Source organism: Malaclemys terrapin, chromosome 5 (assembly GCF_027887155.1).
Source record: "Malaclemys terrapin pileata isolate rMalTer1 chromosome 5, rMalTer1.hap1, whole genome shotgun sequence".
NCBI classification, from domain to species: Eukaryota; Metazoa; Chordata; order Testudines; family Emydidae; genus Malaclemys; species Malaclemys terrapin.
Genome location: NC_071509.1, coordinates 58011207 through 58030937, shown reverse-complemented (window position 1 = coordinate 58030937; position 19731 = coordinate 58011207). Strand labels below are relative to the sequence as shown.

General features: G+C 42.3%; 2 protein-coding genes across 5 annotated transcripts in view; one reads left to right on the top strand and one right to left on the bottom strand.

Moving 5' to 3' along the window:
• Positions 1-10362: 10362 nt before the first annotated feature.
• The window catches only part of LOC128838514 (uncharacterized), a 50698-nt gene continuing 41329 nt past the window's right edge, over positions 10363-19731 (bottom strand). Inside the window, exon 3 of the mRNA XM_054030767.1 lies at positions 10363-14211. Coding sequence (XP_053886742.1) covers positions 13430-14211 — 782 coding nt within the window. The 3' untranslated portion in view covers positions 10363-13429. The remainder of the gene's footprint in view (positions 14212-19731) is intronic.
• Positions 18626-19731, top strand: part of MTUS1 (microtubule associated scaffold protein 1) — a 213705-nt gene continuing 212599 nt past the window's right edge. For 2 of the 4 annotated variants that reach the window (XM_054029300.1, XM_054029296.1), the window contains exon 1: positions 18627-18715. The gene's annotated coding sequence lies outside the window, so the exon portion shown is untranslated. Of the gene's footprint in view, positions 18716-19280; positions 19361-19731 lie in introns of those variants that run through there. The other 2 variants (XM_054029299.1, XM_054029298.1) reach the window with 2 other exon arrangements.

Below are 19731 nucleotides of genomic sequence, written 5' to 3'. Positions count from 1 at the left end.
GGATTTTTTTTTTAAGTACAATTTGGAAGTGAAATCACAAGCTGCTAAGTGTTCCTTGCTGTGTCTGGCATTGCCTATTAGTATTAATTTATTTCCTCTACAGGTTTGAACATGTCCTGGAGCAGTCTAGTATTCATGCAAGATTACAGAACAAAGATCAGTTTATTTGTTCAATCATTAGATAGGAACCACAACACAGAGCAGAATGAATTTGTTTCACTTGATACAAATTATACAACCCAAATAAAGAACAATCAAAGAAATAATAAGGGTGTTGCTGTGTCATTCATGATTGAACAAAGAACACTATCCTAGCTACCAGCAATACACCAAGCAAAAAAAGTCCTCTCTTTAATCATCCTTTGTGAGAAATGTCTGAATGTTTATGAACTAGCAGTTATTCTGATAGTTTTCCTCTCTCTTCAAATTGTTAAACTCTTTGGAGAGTGAAAGAATGGAAATCACAAATCAGCATGAATTAAGTGGAGTGGGAGGCATAGATCCATTAGAACTCTGCCTTCTAACCTCTCCTTACAGTCAGAAACCTAACATAGTGCCATGTTTGTTTATTTTTTCAGGGAGAAAGTGGTGCACTGAGGAGGGAGGGAAAGTTCCGACCATAATTTGGCCTATAGCTTTCCTGCAAAGATTTTTTCTCTGAAGCTCCACTGACTGCCTAGAATTACTTCCGCTATCTCCCCCTTACACACTGCTAACCCACTAACTTCCTGTGGATTCCTTTGATCTTTCTTTCAAAGGGTCAGAGCCTCAGGCCAGTTCTCAGCCCAGCTGCTGGCAAAGTGCATGTGACTAGGGAAAAAGTGCATGGTAAGGACTCCCCAGATCCCCAAACATCCCTTTCAGGCTTCTCTGATTCACAGCAGGGATGGGAACAGAACCTCAGTGGCCCAAAGACCTGAGGCGTACAATGCTGGCTTTAAACTGCCTGTATCCCTCTTCAGCTGAGTTAAGCACTGCTCCACTACAGCTGAAGATTGGAGAAAAAGTTTCTTGGCCTTAATTCCCCACACTTTTGGGGTGTTTCAGTTCACCAGTATCCTGGAGCTCAACTTGGAGATCTCAAAACAGGCACCCAAAATCAGTGGATATTTTAAAACTTAGGTCTTACTGCCTCATTGTTGCATTGGGATCTTCAGACCACCAGGCTCAGATCCTAAGGATCCCATATTAATCTGTCCATAATGATGTAATATTATTTGTCTTATTTTTAACTCTCACTATGTGTCTTTTTCTCTTATGAATCACTCCTGTGTATCTAGTGCTGATTACTGGAACATTCTTGAGGAATTGAAAACAACTCTTAAAAAATGGCTACATTCCCATAGTGATAGAAGGGATGTTATGTTATTAAATCTCTGTGAAATGAGCTGAAGTTTGTCTCCTGCCATTAGAGATTTGTTAAAGCATCACAACCACTAAGTTGTCATGAATTCTGCAATAGTGTCACATCTGTTCTAAGTGGATGTTGGGGAAATGCACAAATGGAGCTATTTACTATGAAATATGTCCTGCCTGACAGAAAATAAATTAAAAAAAACAATAACAAATATCTGATTTTTAGGGGGGGTAAGGAAGCTGCAGATTTACTATATGGAAACATATGGCAGTGGTCCCATTACACACAAATCCCTTGGTAAAGAGTCCCCTGTTCTTAGCAAACATCTCCCACCTCAGACCTCATAAATATGTCTTACAATATATCTATGCATAAAGAGTAACATGTAAGATACCTATAGAAATCTCATAACTTGTTAAGATTCATAATAATTGAAAGAGATATATATAGGAAATATTTAAGGAATAATGCATTTATATTGTTAGTATGTTTTATGGACCTATATATGAAAAAGCCCTGAATATTGGGACTGTTCCTATAAAATCCAGATATCTGGTCACCTTACACAATCTAAAGGGGAGGACATGTGACCGCCCCATGTGTCTCCTCGGTTTGTATGGATATTGATTTCTGTTCTGTACTTGAAAAGTAGCCTCTCTTTGTCCAACTGAGATTGAGAAACATTGGGACTGATCCTACAGCCTTTGCTCAGGAAAAGCTCCTATAAAAGACAATGCTGTAGTGCTATTCCTAAAGGTGCTACCTATGCCCCAAGAGAATAGTGTCTTGTGTTCTTTGTAATACCAGTGAGTGTTTAGGTATTTTTGGAGCTCTCACTAGTAGCTGATGTTTGGCAGCCCTCATGTCTCTGTTACTCACCTCTTCTATTTTACCTACAGTATCTTCTTTCACTTGAATGGTAATGGAACCAGAAATGTAAAATGAGACTCAAGAGAAGTCAGCTGCTTATAAAGATTCCACTGTCCTTTCTTGCTGGCCAACTAATTTAGATGCAAGCAAATTGTATGCTTGATACAAAAGGAAGACTTCATAGAGCTGGGATTATATTTAATCATTAAAGCAAAGAGGTTTTAGTTTATATTGCATCTCCAAAAATGTTGTGACAGATAAATTCTAAACTATAATGCATCACTAGATGGATTGCTAAAAATAAGTACATGTTTTATACAAACCCCACCATTACTATCTGAGAGAACAAAATACTTCAGAACTGTTTATTTTAGTGCCTGATTATTTTAGCATAAATTTGCATTTGTCATTTCATGCTCCTGGCCTTCCAAGGACTAATGCCTTAGCCTGCAGATAGCCAAAATTAACTTACAGAAATAGTTCTATTTCTAGCTTTACACTATATTTTGCTTATGTATTTATATTTGGGGAGGAACTGTTTGGAGACAATAATGAAGAATCAACACTATTAAAATCCTCTCTCTAACGACACAAAATGTGAAAGGTTGGGAAAAAACTTTAGAATCTATGTTCTATAGCTTGATTACAAAAATATGTGTAAATGTTTAATTCTGTGGATCTCATTTGTTATTTGTTTAATATAACAAAGAAAATTAATACTACAAACACCAATTTTGCCAGGCAATCTGGTTCAATAGTTAGACAATGGGCTGGGAATCAGGGGACATGGGTTCTGGTGCCTGCTCTGTCACCGGCTTGCTGTATAATATTGGGTAAGTCAACTAAACTCCTTGTGCTACAGTTTCCCTATATATGAAACAAATAATAATGTTTTAGTCATCTTTGTAAAGTACTTGAAAATCTATGGAGGAAAAGTGCTATATAAATGTTCAATTTATAATTTTATCCAGATTATAAGGCATTAGAGTTTTTCAACAAAATCAATGGTCCAAATCATTGAAACATTTTGCCTATTTACACTAGAGGTGAATGTAACCTTCTGGGCCAGATTTACTGCATAAGCAGTGAAGACTGAATTTAAATTTGTGGGAAATTTCAAAGTTTCTAACCTTCCAAATCAGAACAAAATCTTTTTCAGAGTGTCACATTTTCCCATGGAACTGGATTTTAATTTGCTGAAGATTCCCCCTAGAGAATTCCCTCTTCAACTTTCTATGCCAGCTGACACTTTCACTCCCGGAAGAAGTAGGAAAAGGGTCCAAGTCCAGGGCCTGCTTGAGGGCATGTTGGAGGCAGAAGGGGGCTCAGTGGAGTCAAGCTTTGCTATTCCTGATTCCCTGCTCTCCTAAGCTCTCATGCTAGTAGTAGAAATAGAATTCTTTCTGCTTTAACTTCCACTAGGGCCAAGTGTCTGGGCATCAGGGAGCAGCAACCAGCTCCTGTTGGCCACCACTGTCCACTATGTCCATGTGCAACTGTGATGTAGCAGAGAACCAGCAATCGTATCTCTGTTAATAGGAGCTCTGCCTGCTGGAGCCATTTAAAAACACCTTGTAAATTGTTCATAATAATTGGCAGGTGAAAGCTAAAAGTACAAGCCAAGGTGCCTAGTTGTATGATATAACACAGATTCTGAAGCATACATATAAACTAGGAAAAAACCAGATGTAGAGGGATCCTTCAGGGAATTCCATCAGCACACACAGGACTTTAGAAAATGTCATGTTGTTGTTACAACTTGCATTTTAGAAGGTGGTTAACCATAAAAACTGACAGGTACCCACTAACAGGAGTCTCAGCAAGAGATTGTGGTTAATCAGGGCACCATGTGAGAGAGTAGGGAGGAACTTTCCTCCTCCACCCCTTCCAGCTTCTAACTCAAACTCATGGCAATAGAAAAGATGCAAGTTTTAAAAAGAGCTTGCACAAATAATCTGCCTTCCCTTTCCAAAATGTTCTGAAGCTGTATCCTGATTGATAATCTGTGTCAGAGATTTGTTTATGAAGTGCAACAAAACAAACCGTAACAAACATTATAGGCAGCACAAGTAGTGATACATGTAGTTAAGGTTACCTTATAATTTCTATTATAATACAGTTTTCAGTTGCATATAATTTGACAAACTTCAACTATTTGGGCAGAATTTTTCCATGCTAAATTGGGTTTTTGCCTCAAATTCTTGGGTAAGTTTCAGTTAAAACGATCCAGCTGTTTCTGTGAATAATATGTTGTTTTGCCCAGGTTAAAAAAATTCTTACAACAGTTTTGTTGAGGAACTCTAGGACCTCAACTTATTTATACACATGTAATATCACCAACGTGCCATTTCACAGTCAAATCTTATCACATCCCAGTTTGAGGATTCTGTGCTTGTACAATACATTAACTTCATTTCATGCTCATCCTCATTTACCCTTCAGTTCTTTAACAAGAAAACAATGCCTTTTGGATTCAGATATTCCAACTTCAAACAGCATTATGTTTTGTTCATGTGTGTAAAGTCTAATGACTTAAAGGTAAGCTGTGAGCAAGACTTAACTCTTTTATTAGACCCTGTCCACATGGCAGTTGAAACTATGCCAACCATAACAGTTTCTTCAGGACTCTGGGAAATGATACAGAAACAAATGCACTAATTATAAGTGAGAGGATAATCGGGTTCTTTAGTACAGTATTATCTTGCACTGTAAACTGTATTTAAACTTTCTAATTTTCTTCCCTTGGGCTTGAGTTGCTATCCAGAAAGGAAAAGACCCTAAGATTACTTCTACTTACTTGCTCCCTGGAGCTGCATATCCAATCTCTTCAAAGTTGCATACTGACAGTGACTATTGTGCAGTTTTTGTTAGTAATTTTCTATTCCTTTATTGTTTACTTAGTAACATGCAATACATACCGATATTGTGTTCAGTTTTAAGAGCCAAATCAAATGCACATGTTCCCCGTTCTTTAGCGTTGGAATTCAACTATCAAGGCGAATGGGGGAAAGGGAGGTATTCATGCTCATTTAGTCTGACCGTTCTTTCTGAGAGGTACTCATGATTTTTTTTGAGCAACAGGAGCTAAACTCTGTCAGACCCTGGCATAATATCAGTGTTGCCACAGCATCCTTTAGCCCCATCCCTTCCAGCAAGCCCAAGAATCTGACATATTTTTACAGGCATTTACTGAGTTGTTTCAATCTTCCTTTGAGCTCTTGTTTTTGTTAGAGCTAAAGTCACCCAGGAAGTTTTATAATCAGCTTAATCTAATTTTTGCTTAATATTAGGCAGAGACAGGACATCTACATGTATGTTAATATCAATTTTTAAATTTTATTTTATAAGAAATTGCCCTTATACATCTGAGCAAGGAAACAGTTGTGCATCAGCAACATATTTTTGTTCCTGAAAATCAAAAAGTCCACCGTGAACTGGTGATGACAGCAGTAGTAAGCTTATGTAACTCAAAATAAATATCCATTTTCTCTTTAAAATTTTATATAGATCTAGTTTTTGTCTGAAACGTTGGCATGTTTATTTAAATTCATGTTTAAGCAGCTCAGAGGTATTTTTCAGGTAGTCGGATATTAAGATGCAATATTTCTGTCAGGGCCGGCTCCAGGCACCAGCGGAGGAAGCACGTGCCTGGGGCGGCACATGCTAAGGGGCGGCATTCTGGGCGGCAGTCCGAGTGGCTTTTTTTTTTTTTTTTTGCTTGAGGCGGCAAAAATGGTAGAGCCGGCCCTGATTTCCGTGTAGGGCCTGCCCCTCATCCCTTGCACATTCTGAACTACCACACTGTGGGATTTCTAGGAAAACAAAAAATGCAGGATTAGGCTCAAAAATGTAGGTGCATCAAATTCAGTGGTAATATAAATGGTGGTCTTAAAGATTACGTGTCATGTGTAAGAATAACCTGCACCAAGCTAGCAATCTGAGATGGTGCAAAGTAAATGCTCAAAAACTTACCCTGATTTGACATTCTGAAATTAGACCCCTAATAAGTAGATGTCACCACAACACAATGCCATTTATACTAAGCCTTCAGAGCTGGGCTCCCAGCTAGCAGCTGCCACTCTCCAGCTGCTCAGCTCTGAAGGCAGCGCCTCTGTCAGCAGCAGCACAGAAGTAAGAGTAACAGTACCACAGCGCTCCCCCGCCCCTTTTAATGTCAGCGCAGTGAAGTAATTACTTTGCTACTTGCATCCATTTTCTAAACATCATATTGACATAGGTCAGATTCTGCTTCGAGTTACCCCAGTTTAAATCTGGAGTAGTTGCACTGAATTACATTTATTTGTACCAGTGTAAGTGGGAGCAGAATCTGACTTATAATATTTACACCACCATTAAAGTCTGTGTAGAATTTGGCCTAGAGACTCGTTTGGGAATTGCACTTACTTACTTGATGCATCTGCTTGAATTTCTCTCTGTGAATACATAATGATCATACAAACAGACTGGCCTAGATTCTCAGCTTGACTTGGTATCTGCTGTCTGTAACAGTCTGCCACGACTGAACCCAAGCTGGTTAGCGCTTCCTCATTCTGCGGCAGCTGTAGGCCAATCTTGTATAGAGCAGCTGTATATTGCAGGCTGACTATGGCCTCCAAAGGCCTAGCTACCTGATGAAAATAGCTGGAGTGCAACAGAGTTCTCCTAACACCAACTGAGGGTTTTCAGTCCCTGGAAAAATCATGGAGCAGGTCCTCAAGGAATCAATTATGAAACATTTAGAGGAGAGGAAAGTGATCAGGAACAGTCAGCATGGATTCACGAAGGGGAAGTCGTGCCTGACTAACCTAATTGCCTTCTATGATGAGATAACTGGCTCTGTGGATGAGGGGAAAGCAGTGGATGTGTTATTCCTTGACTTTAGCAAAGCTTTTGATACGGTCTCCCACAGTATTCTTGCCGCCAAGTTAAAGAAGTATGGGCTGGATGAATGGACTGTAAGGTGGATAGAAAGCTGGCTAGATCGCCGGGCTCAACGTGTAGTGATCAATGGCTCCATGTCTAGTTGGCAGCCGGTTTCAAGCGGAGTGCCCCAAGGGTCGGTCCTGGGGCCGGTTTTGTTTAATATCTTTATTAATGATCTGGAGGATGGTGTGGACTGCACTCTCAGCAAGTTTGCAGATGACACTAAACTAGGAGGCGTGGTAGATACACTAGAGGGTAGGGATCGGATACAGAGGGACCTAGACAAATTAGAGGATTGGGCCGGAAAAAACCTGATGAGGTTCAACAAGGACAAGCGCAGAGTCCTGCACTTAGGACGGAAGAATCCCATGCACTGCTACAGACTAGGGACCGAATGGCTAGGTAGCAGTTCTGCAGAAAAGGACCTAGGGGTCACAGTGGACGAGAAGCTGGATATGAGTCAACAGTGTGCCCTTGTTGCCAAGAAGGCTAACGGCATTTTGGGCTGTATAAGTAGGGGCATTGCCAGCAGATCGAGGAACGTGATCGTTCCCCTTTATTCGACATTGGTGAGGCCTCATCTGGAATACTGTGTCCAGTTTTGGGCCCCACACTACAAGGAGGATGTGGAGAAATTGGAAAGAGTCCAGCGGAGGGCAACAAAAATGATTAGGGGCCTGGAGCACATGACTTATGAGGAGAGGCTGAGGGAACTGGGATTGTTTAGTCTCCAGAAGAGAAGAATGAGGGGGGATTTGATAGCAGCCTTCAACTACCTGAAGGGGGGTTCCAAAGAGGATGGAGCTCGGCTGTTCTCAGTGGTGGCAGATGATAGAACAAGGAGCAATGGTCTCAAGTTGCAGTGGGGGAGGTCCAGGTTGGATATCAGGAAAAACTATTTCACTAGGAGGGTGGTGAAACACTGGAATGCGTTACCTAGGGAGGTGGTAGAATCTCCTTCCGTGGAGGTTTTTAAGGCCTGGCTTGACAAAGCCCTGGCTGGGATGATTTAGCTGGGAATTGGTCCTGCTTTGAGCAGGGGGTTGGACTAGATGACCTCTTGAGGTCCCTTCCAACTCTGATATTCTATGATTCTATGATACATCAGGGAATGCCCAGCTGGGGAAATCCAGTTGCTTTCAGTGAATTTAAAATAAATCTGTTAATTAGTCTCAGAGTTAAAACTAATTAAAAACTGTGCCCTTTAAGAACTGTAGCATTATCTGTGTCAGTCAATTCCTTGTCCTAAAACTTAATAATGGGGTAACGTTAATAAATGAAAGTGCCTTGTCTTGGCTATGTTTTGACAGTGGGATAGCTGTGTGTTAATTACCCCTCAGTAAAAACACACCTTATTTATTGTCAGTGAAGACATAGCCTTAAGTGAAACCCTGTAGTGACACTGTAAGTGGTACTGGGTCTACAAAGCCTGACCATTTTCCATTTATCTTCATTATACAGAACAAAAATTCTGGAGAGAAGACAGGCTGGTTACTATGGATGACATGGTTTGCTGGAGCATCATACAATTTTGGTTAAAACAATTTCCCTTCTGAGGTCTGGAAGAGCAGCTTTTGCATGGAAAAAAATGGAGTCAGTACAGTTTGTAGCCACTGTCCCACTGAATATGCTTCTGAGTCAATAAAAGCTAGAAATACAACAGATCGCACATGCCACCTAGATGGTGGCTATGGATGCATAATAAACAAATATGATTTTTTTTAAAGGAGAAATCCCTCATGATCCAGTTATAGCCCTGGCTGCAAGGGTAGTTAAGTACTGGAACAAATTACCTAGGGAGGTTGTGGAGTCTCCGTCACTGTCAATATTTAAGAACGGGTTAGAGAAACACCTGTCAGGGATGGTGTAGTTAATACTTAGTTCTGCCTCAGTGCAGGGGACTGGACTCTATCTTTTGAGGTCCCTTCCAGTCCTACATTTCTATGATTCTATAGCAATTGGATTCATTTCCTAATATATGATTTGTCTGTTGAAGAAATTTTGGACCTGAACTAATACCCATTGAAGTCAAGGGGATTCACAGGCACTGGCTTTCTCCTTTCCTTGGGGGTACTCAACCCACGCTCAAGCTCAGGCTCTGCACCCACTCCACCCCTTCCCCCAAACCCTAACCCCTGTCCTGCCTCTTCCCATCCCCATTCTGCCCCCATTCCACCCCTTTGCCCCCTCCCAAGACCCCAGCTATGCCTCCGCCCTGCCTCTTCCAACCCAGTTCTGCCCCTTCCCCGAGCACATCCCATCCCCGCTCTTCTCCCTCGCTGCAGTGCCTCCTGCATGCCACGAAACAGCTGATCCATGGTGGATGGGAGGTGCTCAGAGGAAGGGGAAGGAGTTGATCAGTGGGGCTGCTGGTGAGTGGGAGGTGCTGGGGGGGGAGGGAAGCTGGATGCCGGTGGGTGCTAAGCACCCACTAATTTTTTTCTGTGGGTGCTCCAGCCCTGGAGTCGTTGCCTATGATGGGATTGCTTCCACTGAATTGGGCCCCAAATTTGGAGGAATGATCTACCTCGTTAGAAGAAATTCTTGAAGTTCTGCATGAGGAGAGATAGGCTGAGGGTAAGGACATGAATACTGTTTTTTACTTGAAGCAATGATTCAAAACACAATGCATGAGAATTTTCTGTGAAAGTCATACACTTGTTAATCAGTGCAAAATCCCCACAAGTAGGCAAACTGTCAACCTTGGTAAACTCAGGAAAGATTTGATTTTCTATGAAACTATGGGTCTGATTCTCCTCTCACCATCTGAGAAAATCAGGAGTAACTCCACCGAAGTCAGTGGTCCGATTCTCTAGTGCCTTGCATTGTGAGCATGTTTCCCTGTTCACCAGTGTATAGTCGTATGCACATGGTGCAAAACAAGTGAAAAATGGGTGTAAAGTGTTCTGATTTGATAGCATGTTACACCCATTTAACACTGGTATTCATGGCTATACGAAGTGTATGGTGGAGAATCAATGAAGTGACATTGATATAAGTGAGCAAAGAATCAGGCAAAACAATGCTGTTTTTCTGTTGTTTTTTCAATGTTGTTGAGTCTCTTATGCTTTCCATAGGGGAAAAAAATAGATGATATCCATTGAATCAGATACTACAGTGATGGTGACCATATAAGAAACTACTACATAGGTAGACTTTACAGCACATTAATATATTTGTTACCTATCTTATTCATATTAATTTAATAGGAAGTAATGAATACCATATGGTAAGAAAACCCCTTTGAAAAAACTATTGAACGAAATGGGTTCTTAAAAATTGCACCAGACACAATATAAGGAAATAAGCGGATTCTTTTATATGCATTTAAAGAAATAATGGAAGGAATAAATATTTAATGATACACAAACCCATAGACTCTATGTAACAGATAGTGGCCTAGGAAAGAAAAAGGGTTTTGTTACATTATGGAATCAAGTGAACTTCAATTAGTCTAATGTTTAAAGCAGTTTACTTTATAGCTGTTCTTCAACAATGCTCTTACTGCGTTTTACTATAAAGGACCATAACCAACCTTGGTGAAAGCTAATTGAAGTCAATAGAGTTACAGCAGAGATGAATTTGGTCCAAAGATCTGTTCATCAATATTTTACCTTTGTGGGTATATCTTTATTCTTTGTCGGGATGCCTTTTCTGCCAAATGCTCATCATCATTAAGAAAGGATTCCTACATAGGATCAATTCCTACAACCCTAACAAGAGCACAGGATCAGAACCATATGGACATCTCCCTATGCTTTTGGCAGAGTTGGTCTTACCAGTTTTCTTTGGATGCGTTAGAATTGTCCATATGTTGACAAAGCTGGAAGCATGCAGTTGTATTTAAGACAGAAACAGGTCTATAAGTAGACAAAGAAATCACATGTACACATGCCACTACTTGAAGTGTACTGTATTGAAGTACTAGAGAAATAAGGATAATAAAAGTTACTAATTAACTATACCTCAGAAAATGTTGATAGCTCTGAGGTGTGGTGTTAAACTTTTATTAAAAAGGAGATTGGGGCTGCCCTCCTGGAAGTTTATTTTTTTTTATTTGGCATTCTATAAGTTTATTCTGCACAAGCAAACAAAAGGTGGACAATGTGGTTTGGAAAACAGTGATTAAATGCACTGACATTCTTTCTCCAGCTCCTTAAAAAAAATAAATTCAGCATATATTGACACCATAGCACACTGGGAAACTTTGTGAGAGGAGACCAGCGCTCCTGACTGGTCTACAATACAGAGAACTAGGCTAAGCCACAAGAATATGAGCAAACCCTCAAGTTCACATTTCCCCAAGCACAGGCAGAACATGTCCAAGGTTAATAATAAGAAGTAGGAAATTACCCAGAAAATGACAATTATTTAACCACAATATCCAAATGATGTAGCTAGAAATATTCATTTAATGTAAGTATTCATAAGCCTAAAATTTCAAAGACACAATGCCAGGAAAGAAATGAAAAGTTGCCCTTCTCTTTCACTATCTGGAATCTGAAGGCTTTGCTGGGATAGTAGCTAGTGGTCTACCGTCATTTTTGTAGTCTTCAGAGCAGTCCTTTTCAATCTGTAATGACTGCTGGCAAATTGGCACCAATCACTTCTGCCTACTCCTTGAGTCCCCTTTATTTTTAATTATTTTCAAAAATATTTATCTGATACTACTCAGCACATTGCCTTCTCCATATCCCCAGATTGACAAGAATTGGACAGACACATCTGCCAAGGAAATACAGTAAAATGACCTCTCCGGCTCCACTGAGAAACCTCAGTTGCTTGTTTGAGATAATGTTTAGTGACCTTTATTTAAAATGAGAGCTTATAGTCTGTTCAGCTAATCAAGTAATTTGACACTGATTTTTTGTATACTATGATTTAAAGGGACACTGTCAACTTGAAATCAGATCAATTTAAAAATAAAAAGATGAGCTAAAAGTAGCACCTGGGCACCTTTCCCTGAATTCACCAAATTTCTGTTGTAAAAACACAGTGTGATTTTTTTTTTTAAACAATTGCTTTTCTTTCCCAGCTTGCTGTGTGAAAGACCCACTGAAACAATAGGGGAAAGAGTAAAAATTAATATTCACATGGGGCTGTCAGATGGGATGGCTGTAGGAGAATCTGAATAAACTATGATATCTAGGGAAAAAATCAATGTGACAAGCTAACCCTAGCAATCAGTTGGTATTTTCAAGGCTCTCTTTGCAATAACAAAGATAGAACCTTTTTTTTTTTTTTAAAAAAAAAAGGAAGATGAGATTAGCCTTGATATTTATAGTTCTACTAAATTAGGGCTTGAGGTCTATGCCTGTGGGCTTTGTGAAGTCCAAAGGCTGGCTCTGTCTATTTGTCACCTAGCTCTATGTAAACAGTAACTTAGTAACATCACAAAACCTATATGTTCTGTTATGTCCAGTCACGGCAGTTGAGTCCTAGGATGTCTCATAACATGGGACTCTGTTTTCCAATGCTGGAAATAGAGGGGTTCTTAGTTGTAAACCCTGACATTTGGAATTTGCTCCCCCGATGGCCTGTCAGAGACTGAGGACTCAGTCCTACAAGGTGCTCACTCAGCACTCTGTCACTGATCCAGCAAAGCAGTTATGCATCCGCTCAATATCAAGCACATTAAAAGTACCTTTGATTTCAAAGAGCTGTGGACCAGTCCTATAATCACTGTGTAAGGATACACACAATTGGCTTGTTATGGGTGGAAGTAAACTATTTTGTCTGCCTTTACTAAGCTGACCACCAAAAAAATAAAATAAAAAATAAACAAACAGTTTTCTTTCATGTGGTGACAAAGCAAAACAATGGAGCTGCATTCCACTCATTTTTTGTTAGTTTGAAACATACAATACCCTGCTGACATGCTCAATCCTGAATCGTGTTCAATGTATGTAAATAGCCTGCAACTGTGTACAGTAGCTAGGAAAAAACTGGCTCAATCACAAAAGAGAACTTTTCCTACAGAGTCTACCAATCTATACTGAATAGAACAGGAGTACTTTTGGCACCTTAGAGACTAACAAATTTATTAGAGCATAAGCTTTCGTGGACTACAGCCCACTTCTTCGGATGCATATAGAATGGAACATATATTGAGGAGATATATATACACCCATACAGAGAGCATGAACAGGTGGGAGTTGTCTTACCAACTCTGAGAGGCCAATTAAGTAAGAGAAAAAAAACTTTTGAAGTAATAATCAAGATAGCCCAGTACAGACAGTTTGATAAGAAGTGTGAGAATACTTACAAGGGGAGATAGATTCAATGTTTGTAATGGCTCAGCCATTCCCAGTCCTTATTCAATCCTGAGTTGATTGTGTCTAGTTTGCATATCAATTCCAGCTCAGGAGTCTCTCGTTGGAGTCTGTTTTTGAAGTTTTTCTGTTGTAATATAGCCACCCGCAGGTCTGTCACTGAATGACCAGACAGGTTAAAGTGTTCTCCCACTGGTTTTTGAGTATTATGATTCCTGATGTCAGATTTGTGACCATTAATTCTTTTGCGTAGAGACTGTCCGGTTTGGCCAATGTACATGGCAGAGGAGCATTGCTGGCACATGATGGCATATATCACATTGGTAGATGTGCAGATGAACGAGCCCCTGATGGTATGGCTGATGTGATTAGGTCCTATGATGATGTCACTTGAATAGATATGTGGACAGAGTTGGCATCGGGCTTTGTTACAAGGATAGGTTCCTGGGTCAGTGTTTTTGTTCAGTGATGTGTGGTTGCTGGTGAGTATTTGTTTTAGGTTGGGGGGTTGTCTGTAAGCGAGGACAGGTCTGTCTCCCAAGATCTGTGAGAGTAAAGGATCATCTTTCAGGATAGGTTGTAGATCTCTGATGATGCCCTGGAGAGGTTTTAGTTGGGGGCTGAAGGTGACAGCTAGTGGTGTGCTGTTATTTTCTTTGTTGGGCCTGTCTTGTAGGAGGTGACTTTTGGGTACTCGTCTGGCTCTGTCAATCTGTTTTTTCACTTCAGCAGGTGGGTACTGTAGTTTTAAGAATGCTTGATAGAGATCTTGTAGGTGCTTGTCTCTATCTGAGGGATTGGAGCAAATGCGGTTATATCTTAGAGCTTATACTGAATACTGAATAGGTATTTCATGATAGATATCTTGTAGGTTCTCAAGCCACTGTGTGCCAGGGGTGCAGAGGGAGAATAACTCTGCCAACCTTACTGGCAATCTGAATCTTTAGCAATCATCTCATAAGGGAGGTCAATGGATGTAGCAGAAAACAGACAAAAATGATCTACTGAAAATTATGAGGGACCAGTTTCACCTACTGAGCTGCATATCTACAGAGCACTATTTTTATACTGTCAGAGTGATACAATACTCTTCAATAGCTCTGTTTCCTTATCATTGAAATTTACTTCACCTGCATAAAAACAAATAATGAGATGTGAACCTTTGTTCAAGAAGAGGAAGAGGTCCTTTGTGGAGTTTTGGGGTTCATAGGGTGGGAGGGGACAGACTGGAGGACAGCATATTTTCCACACCAAGCCCCAAAAGGGAACCCAGTGAAAAGTTAATGAAATATCAGTTTGCTTTGACACTGTTGACCCCATACTCCAGGAGACAGGTTGGAGGGGGAAGAAATCTAATCAGTACAATTCTGTTGGGAGCCTGGGAGTCTCCACGCAGGCCAAGTTGGAGGGCAGCAATGAGGGTAGGCTAGGACAGTGGTCACTGAAGGTGTGCTACTTGGTAGTCAAGGGGATCAGGTAGCTCTAAAGCCAGGGCAAAAGCATGGGGCCTAAGCATAGATTCCCCTTGCCTCCTTCAGGCCCCATGGGATCTGTACATTAAGGGGCAGAACTCTGTTCATTTCACATGGGTTTGGGGGCAAGTGAGGAAGGGGAAAATGCTGCTCTGCTCTCCCTCCCCTATTGAATGATTTTAGAGAAATTCTACTAGGGGAATATCTCAGTTTTCAACCTCCACGCACATTTTTCATGGGGATAGGGTGACTGGTTCCATGGAGCCAGGTGACAATAAGAAGGTGTACATTAAAAGCTGAGTGAAGGATTTGGTGATCAAATCCAAAGGTGAGCCATAGAAATGGGGTTATTTCTAATAAAAAAGCAGGAGCTCCTTTAATCAGATTTGGATTTAACTCTTCCCCCGGGTCTAATTTACATGAAACCCCAGCAAATGACTAACTCACTGCCACAAAATATTTTATAGGCCAAGATATTAGATGGATGAAAGGAGTAGACAATTCTATAGGTTCTCACACAAAAAAGCCCTGCAACAATATAAAAAAAATACAAGGGCTATAAACCTACGTTTCAGGGCATAATCAACCATTAACTACTAGTTCTACATTCAATCCCTTGCAATGAACAAGATGATGGTAATTACACATCTTTGAATATGCATTTAACTACACTTATGCATATTTAGGTCAGCATAAGATTGACTAGTGGCACATGAAAGAGGTAGGTTTTAAAAGGTTATAATACTGTCCATTTCTATGGCCCTTTAATTCAAGGATTTCAAATCAATGTTACGTCAATTCCCATTTTTCTGATAAACTATACATTTTATCATAACATGAATATCACAGATCATACAAGATGTGCAATACAGATGCGTTAGCATTGTCATTGAAACCTTTGCTCCTGATTTCTTGAGAAGATTGTTTGATCTATGCGACCTTAACATTGCATTAATACAGTACTTTGCAATTATATCCTTATTTATTTCACATACATACTAAAACTAAGCAGATTTAAAATAATTCTAATTCACACTTATATCATGCTTTTCCCCATCCATAAGTCTAAAAGCACTTTACAGAAATAGCAGAATGACGTTCCTTCTTTAAAAAAAATAAAATTAAAAAAAAAAAAAAAAAAGGCAAGGCAAAGCAAAGATATCAAGACCCAATTGTAGGAGGTGCAGAGCACTTCCTGTGGAATGCTGAATATCCTCAACTACCATTAAAGGAAGTACTCAGCATCTCATGTGATCAGACTAAGGGTTGGATCCACAAAGGAATTTAAGCGTTTCAACAATGAGCATCATATTGGTGCCTAGAAATTCATAGGAACAACACTGCCATCCACAAAGCCTGAGTTAGGCTCCTATACAATGAATGGGGAGAGATAGCTGGCATCAGAATGTGATCCACCAAAGCTAGGATACTAGGCAGAGAGCCACCTAAGCTTGGCATTCCCATAGGCTCTGACAGGGTTTGTGCTAAGCCCCACCCCCTCTCAGAGGTGGCCATCTATCTCTGCTTAATGATCCACAACCTGGAACATGCTGCCTAAGCCACTTCTTGTGGGAATGACTTGGGCATCTGCCTCACTCCACACATAAAATGGTAGAGGAGTCACTGTCCACCTTCTATCTTTTAGCCCAGATCACTCACCTGCAATGTGGGAGACCCAAATTCTGTTACCAGATGGGAGAATGGACTTCAAACAGGGGTGTCTTACCTCTCAGAGAGGGGTTCTACCCCACTATGGGCTATTCTGGCCCAAAGACTGTTCCATTGTGGATAAACAGTCATTGGGTGGGAGAGAGAATGGAAATGACTCTGTAGTCCAGTGGTGAGGGCACCCACCTGGGAGGAGGGAGACCCAGGAGCCAGTCCCCACGCTTCAATCACTCTTTCATTATTTATCCACAAGGGAACATCTTCAATAGAGACTGAGGAAGTACATCAGACTCTCAGTGGTTAGTGTATCCTCCTGAGAGGTAGGCGGATCTCCTGGTCAAATCTTTCCTCCCTTTCTTGCAAAGAGGGGGGAATTGAACCTGGGTTTCCCACATCCCATGCAAGTGCTTTAACTACTGGGCTAAAAGTTATGGAGGTGGCCCCTTCGCCAGCCAGATTTTAAATGGGATTTAGTCATTATCCAGTAAGGGGCCTCTGAGTATACTCACTATATAGGGCCCCATATGCGACTTAGGCAGTCCTGGTTTGTGAATTGCTCTGGGGCTTAGGTGGGAGACAGGAATGCCTAAAGTGGGGCAGCAGCATGCATGCCCAGAGCCTGAAATATAGAGGCCTAGGGAACTTTTACCTTGAAAACTTAGGCACTAAGCATGTTTAGGCACCTACAGCATTTGGAGGGAGTTTGGTGGATCACAGTAGAGCCAAACCTGGGACTTAAACACCTAAGTCTGGGGTTTAGGTGCCTAAATACCTTTGGGGCTTTGGGTCTAAGTGACTTGTCCAAGGTCATGCAGCAAATCACTGACTCAAGTCTCAGAATGCTCAGCTCCATGTGCTATGCTTTAAGCTACACATACTCTAAAAATAAGGTGAAATAAACTAGGTTTTATAGTTATTGGTTATAATCCTAACTAATACACCCAGCAGCTATATAAAAGGTGGGGCAAGTCCATTAAGGTGACATAGGTAACAAAAATGCAAAGCTAAGCTTGAATGTGAGAGCTACCCAAACTGCAACTCAGAGCATTGCTAATTAGTCATCTAACTTAGAACATGATTCAAAACAGCTGAAGACCTGTGATAGTAATGTCAGGTCTGTAAGGTACTCTTAGTCTTAAAAACCTCTCCAGGCTATAAGCTTGTAATGCATGATTCTCCAACAACAAAGATATAAGAACTCCATACCTCAAACAGTGGAATGTCTATCACTACCCTGGGCAGATACTTTCATAGTGTAAAAGGCAGATCCTGCAATGAATGCCATATGGGCAGACCCCTGTGCCCGTCATACTGTAGTGCAGGATTGGACCCTAAGAGGCCTCTAGGTTCAGATGATTTTCCTGATATTCCCTTTTCTTAGTTACATCCTGTTACTCCTAGTTATTGACCCATTAAGCCACTCTAACAGCTTCCTCTCTTTTCCTTGAGATTTGCATCTGATTTCATGTATTTAAATCAAATGAAAAGAAAACAAATGTGTACCTCTCTAGTTCCTTCAGGCAGTACCTCTCAAAGCACTTTGCAAAGATGGAAACCCGTTACTAGCGCCCCCATTTAACTGTGGGGACAACCGAGACACAGAGTTCAAGTGACAAGCCTAAGGTCACCCAGTGAGTCTGGCAAAACCAAGCACAGTATCTCCCTGTCTTATCCTCCCTCCCAATTTCCTGATCAAAGCACTGTATCCTATGATCGGGACCAAACCCAGCCGTCCTAGCGCCCACCCGTCTCTACTAGTCACTACCCCAGACTTTCTCCCTCAGTGGTAGATGCAGGCAAGCCTTACATTACCAGGATCCTTGTTTGTCTATTGCACGGGCAGGTGAGAGCGGTTTGCAAGCGGCAGCTGAGACCGCTCCTACGGGAGAGGGAGACTGAAGGGAGGGGGCTTCTTGGCGGCCAGGTGCGTTTCTGTTGGGGGAAGGCGCTTAGGTGTGCTGACGTCACAAAGCAGAACAGGTGCCGCCAGTGCCCAAGGCAAAAGAGGGAGGGAAGGCGCGAGCTGCTTTGCTTGGCTGGTATTGAGCACGCGCGCCCGCGAGCCCCGGGCAGAGCAAAGGCGCGCACGGAGCCAGCGAGGGGAGCGCCCGAGTGCAGCGCAAAGCGGGGCAAAGCGCAACTGCAGGGGGGAGGTGAGTAGGGCTGTGCAACGCCGGGTGGGCTGTTGTTCAGGGCTCGGGGGTGGGGGGAGTTCTGAGAGGGCCGCTCTCTTCTCTCGCCCCGTGGCGCGGCTCTCTGTGTCTCTGGGAATTGCCCAGGATGGGGGCTGGAAACTTCCCAGTGCGAAGGGGGAGATGGGGGCTGCTGCAACTTGTGCGGGGTGTTCCGCGGGCATTTGGGGCTGGGCTGCCAGTCGCCCTTCTTCCCCCGTTGCAATGCAGCTGGCTATGCCTCCTGTAGCTGTAGAGCGCCGAACTTCTTACTCCAGGGGAGTGGGAAGGGGAATTGGGAGGGGGTTGGGGTGGCGAGGATCTGGGGCTTTGTCAGGGTTGGGGGATGTTCTTTTCTGGTGAGTCTTCCCTCCCTCCCCCCCGAGGACAGTGGAATGGCAGCAGCAGCGAAGGCGGTACAGTAATGGGAGCGTGGAGCTGGTTTTCTCTCTTGGTCCCTCCAAGCTGCGTTCTCCCTTCTCGTTAAATTTCTTGAGCTGCCTGCGGCGCGGCTCCATGGCCTCCAAGGGGCTGCTGCAGCAACTTACTCAGCTTTTGTTTCGTGCTTGGCCGCGCCGGACCTGCAGCCCCGGTGGCTGACTCAGAGCTCCGGCAGCTGGGCTTGCGGTAGGTGATTCTCCCAGCAGGTAGATTTTCTCTCTCTCCCCCCCTTCCCCCCCCCGGTCACTGCCAAGGACGTAGCACAAAAGCTGGCCAGATTTCCTGGCGCGGCGGGGGGAGAGGGAGCAAAGGGCTGGCTGCTGCGCCCGGGGCTGCAGCCTGTCCTAGCTGATCGGGTCAGTTTCCCCATACTGCGTAGCTGAGACTGGAGAGGGAAAGTAGGAGCTCAGTCGCTGACAAGCACCTAGCGGGCTGTCACTTTGCTGAACTACTTCTTGACTTCGCCCTGAACTTGAATAACTAGTTTTCATTACCACGGCGCTGCGGCTAAACTCGGGCCGTCTCTGGAAGGGAGGCAGTGCCCGATGGAATCCGTG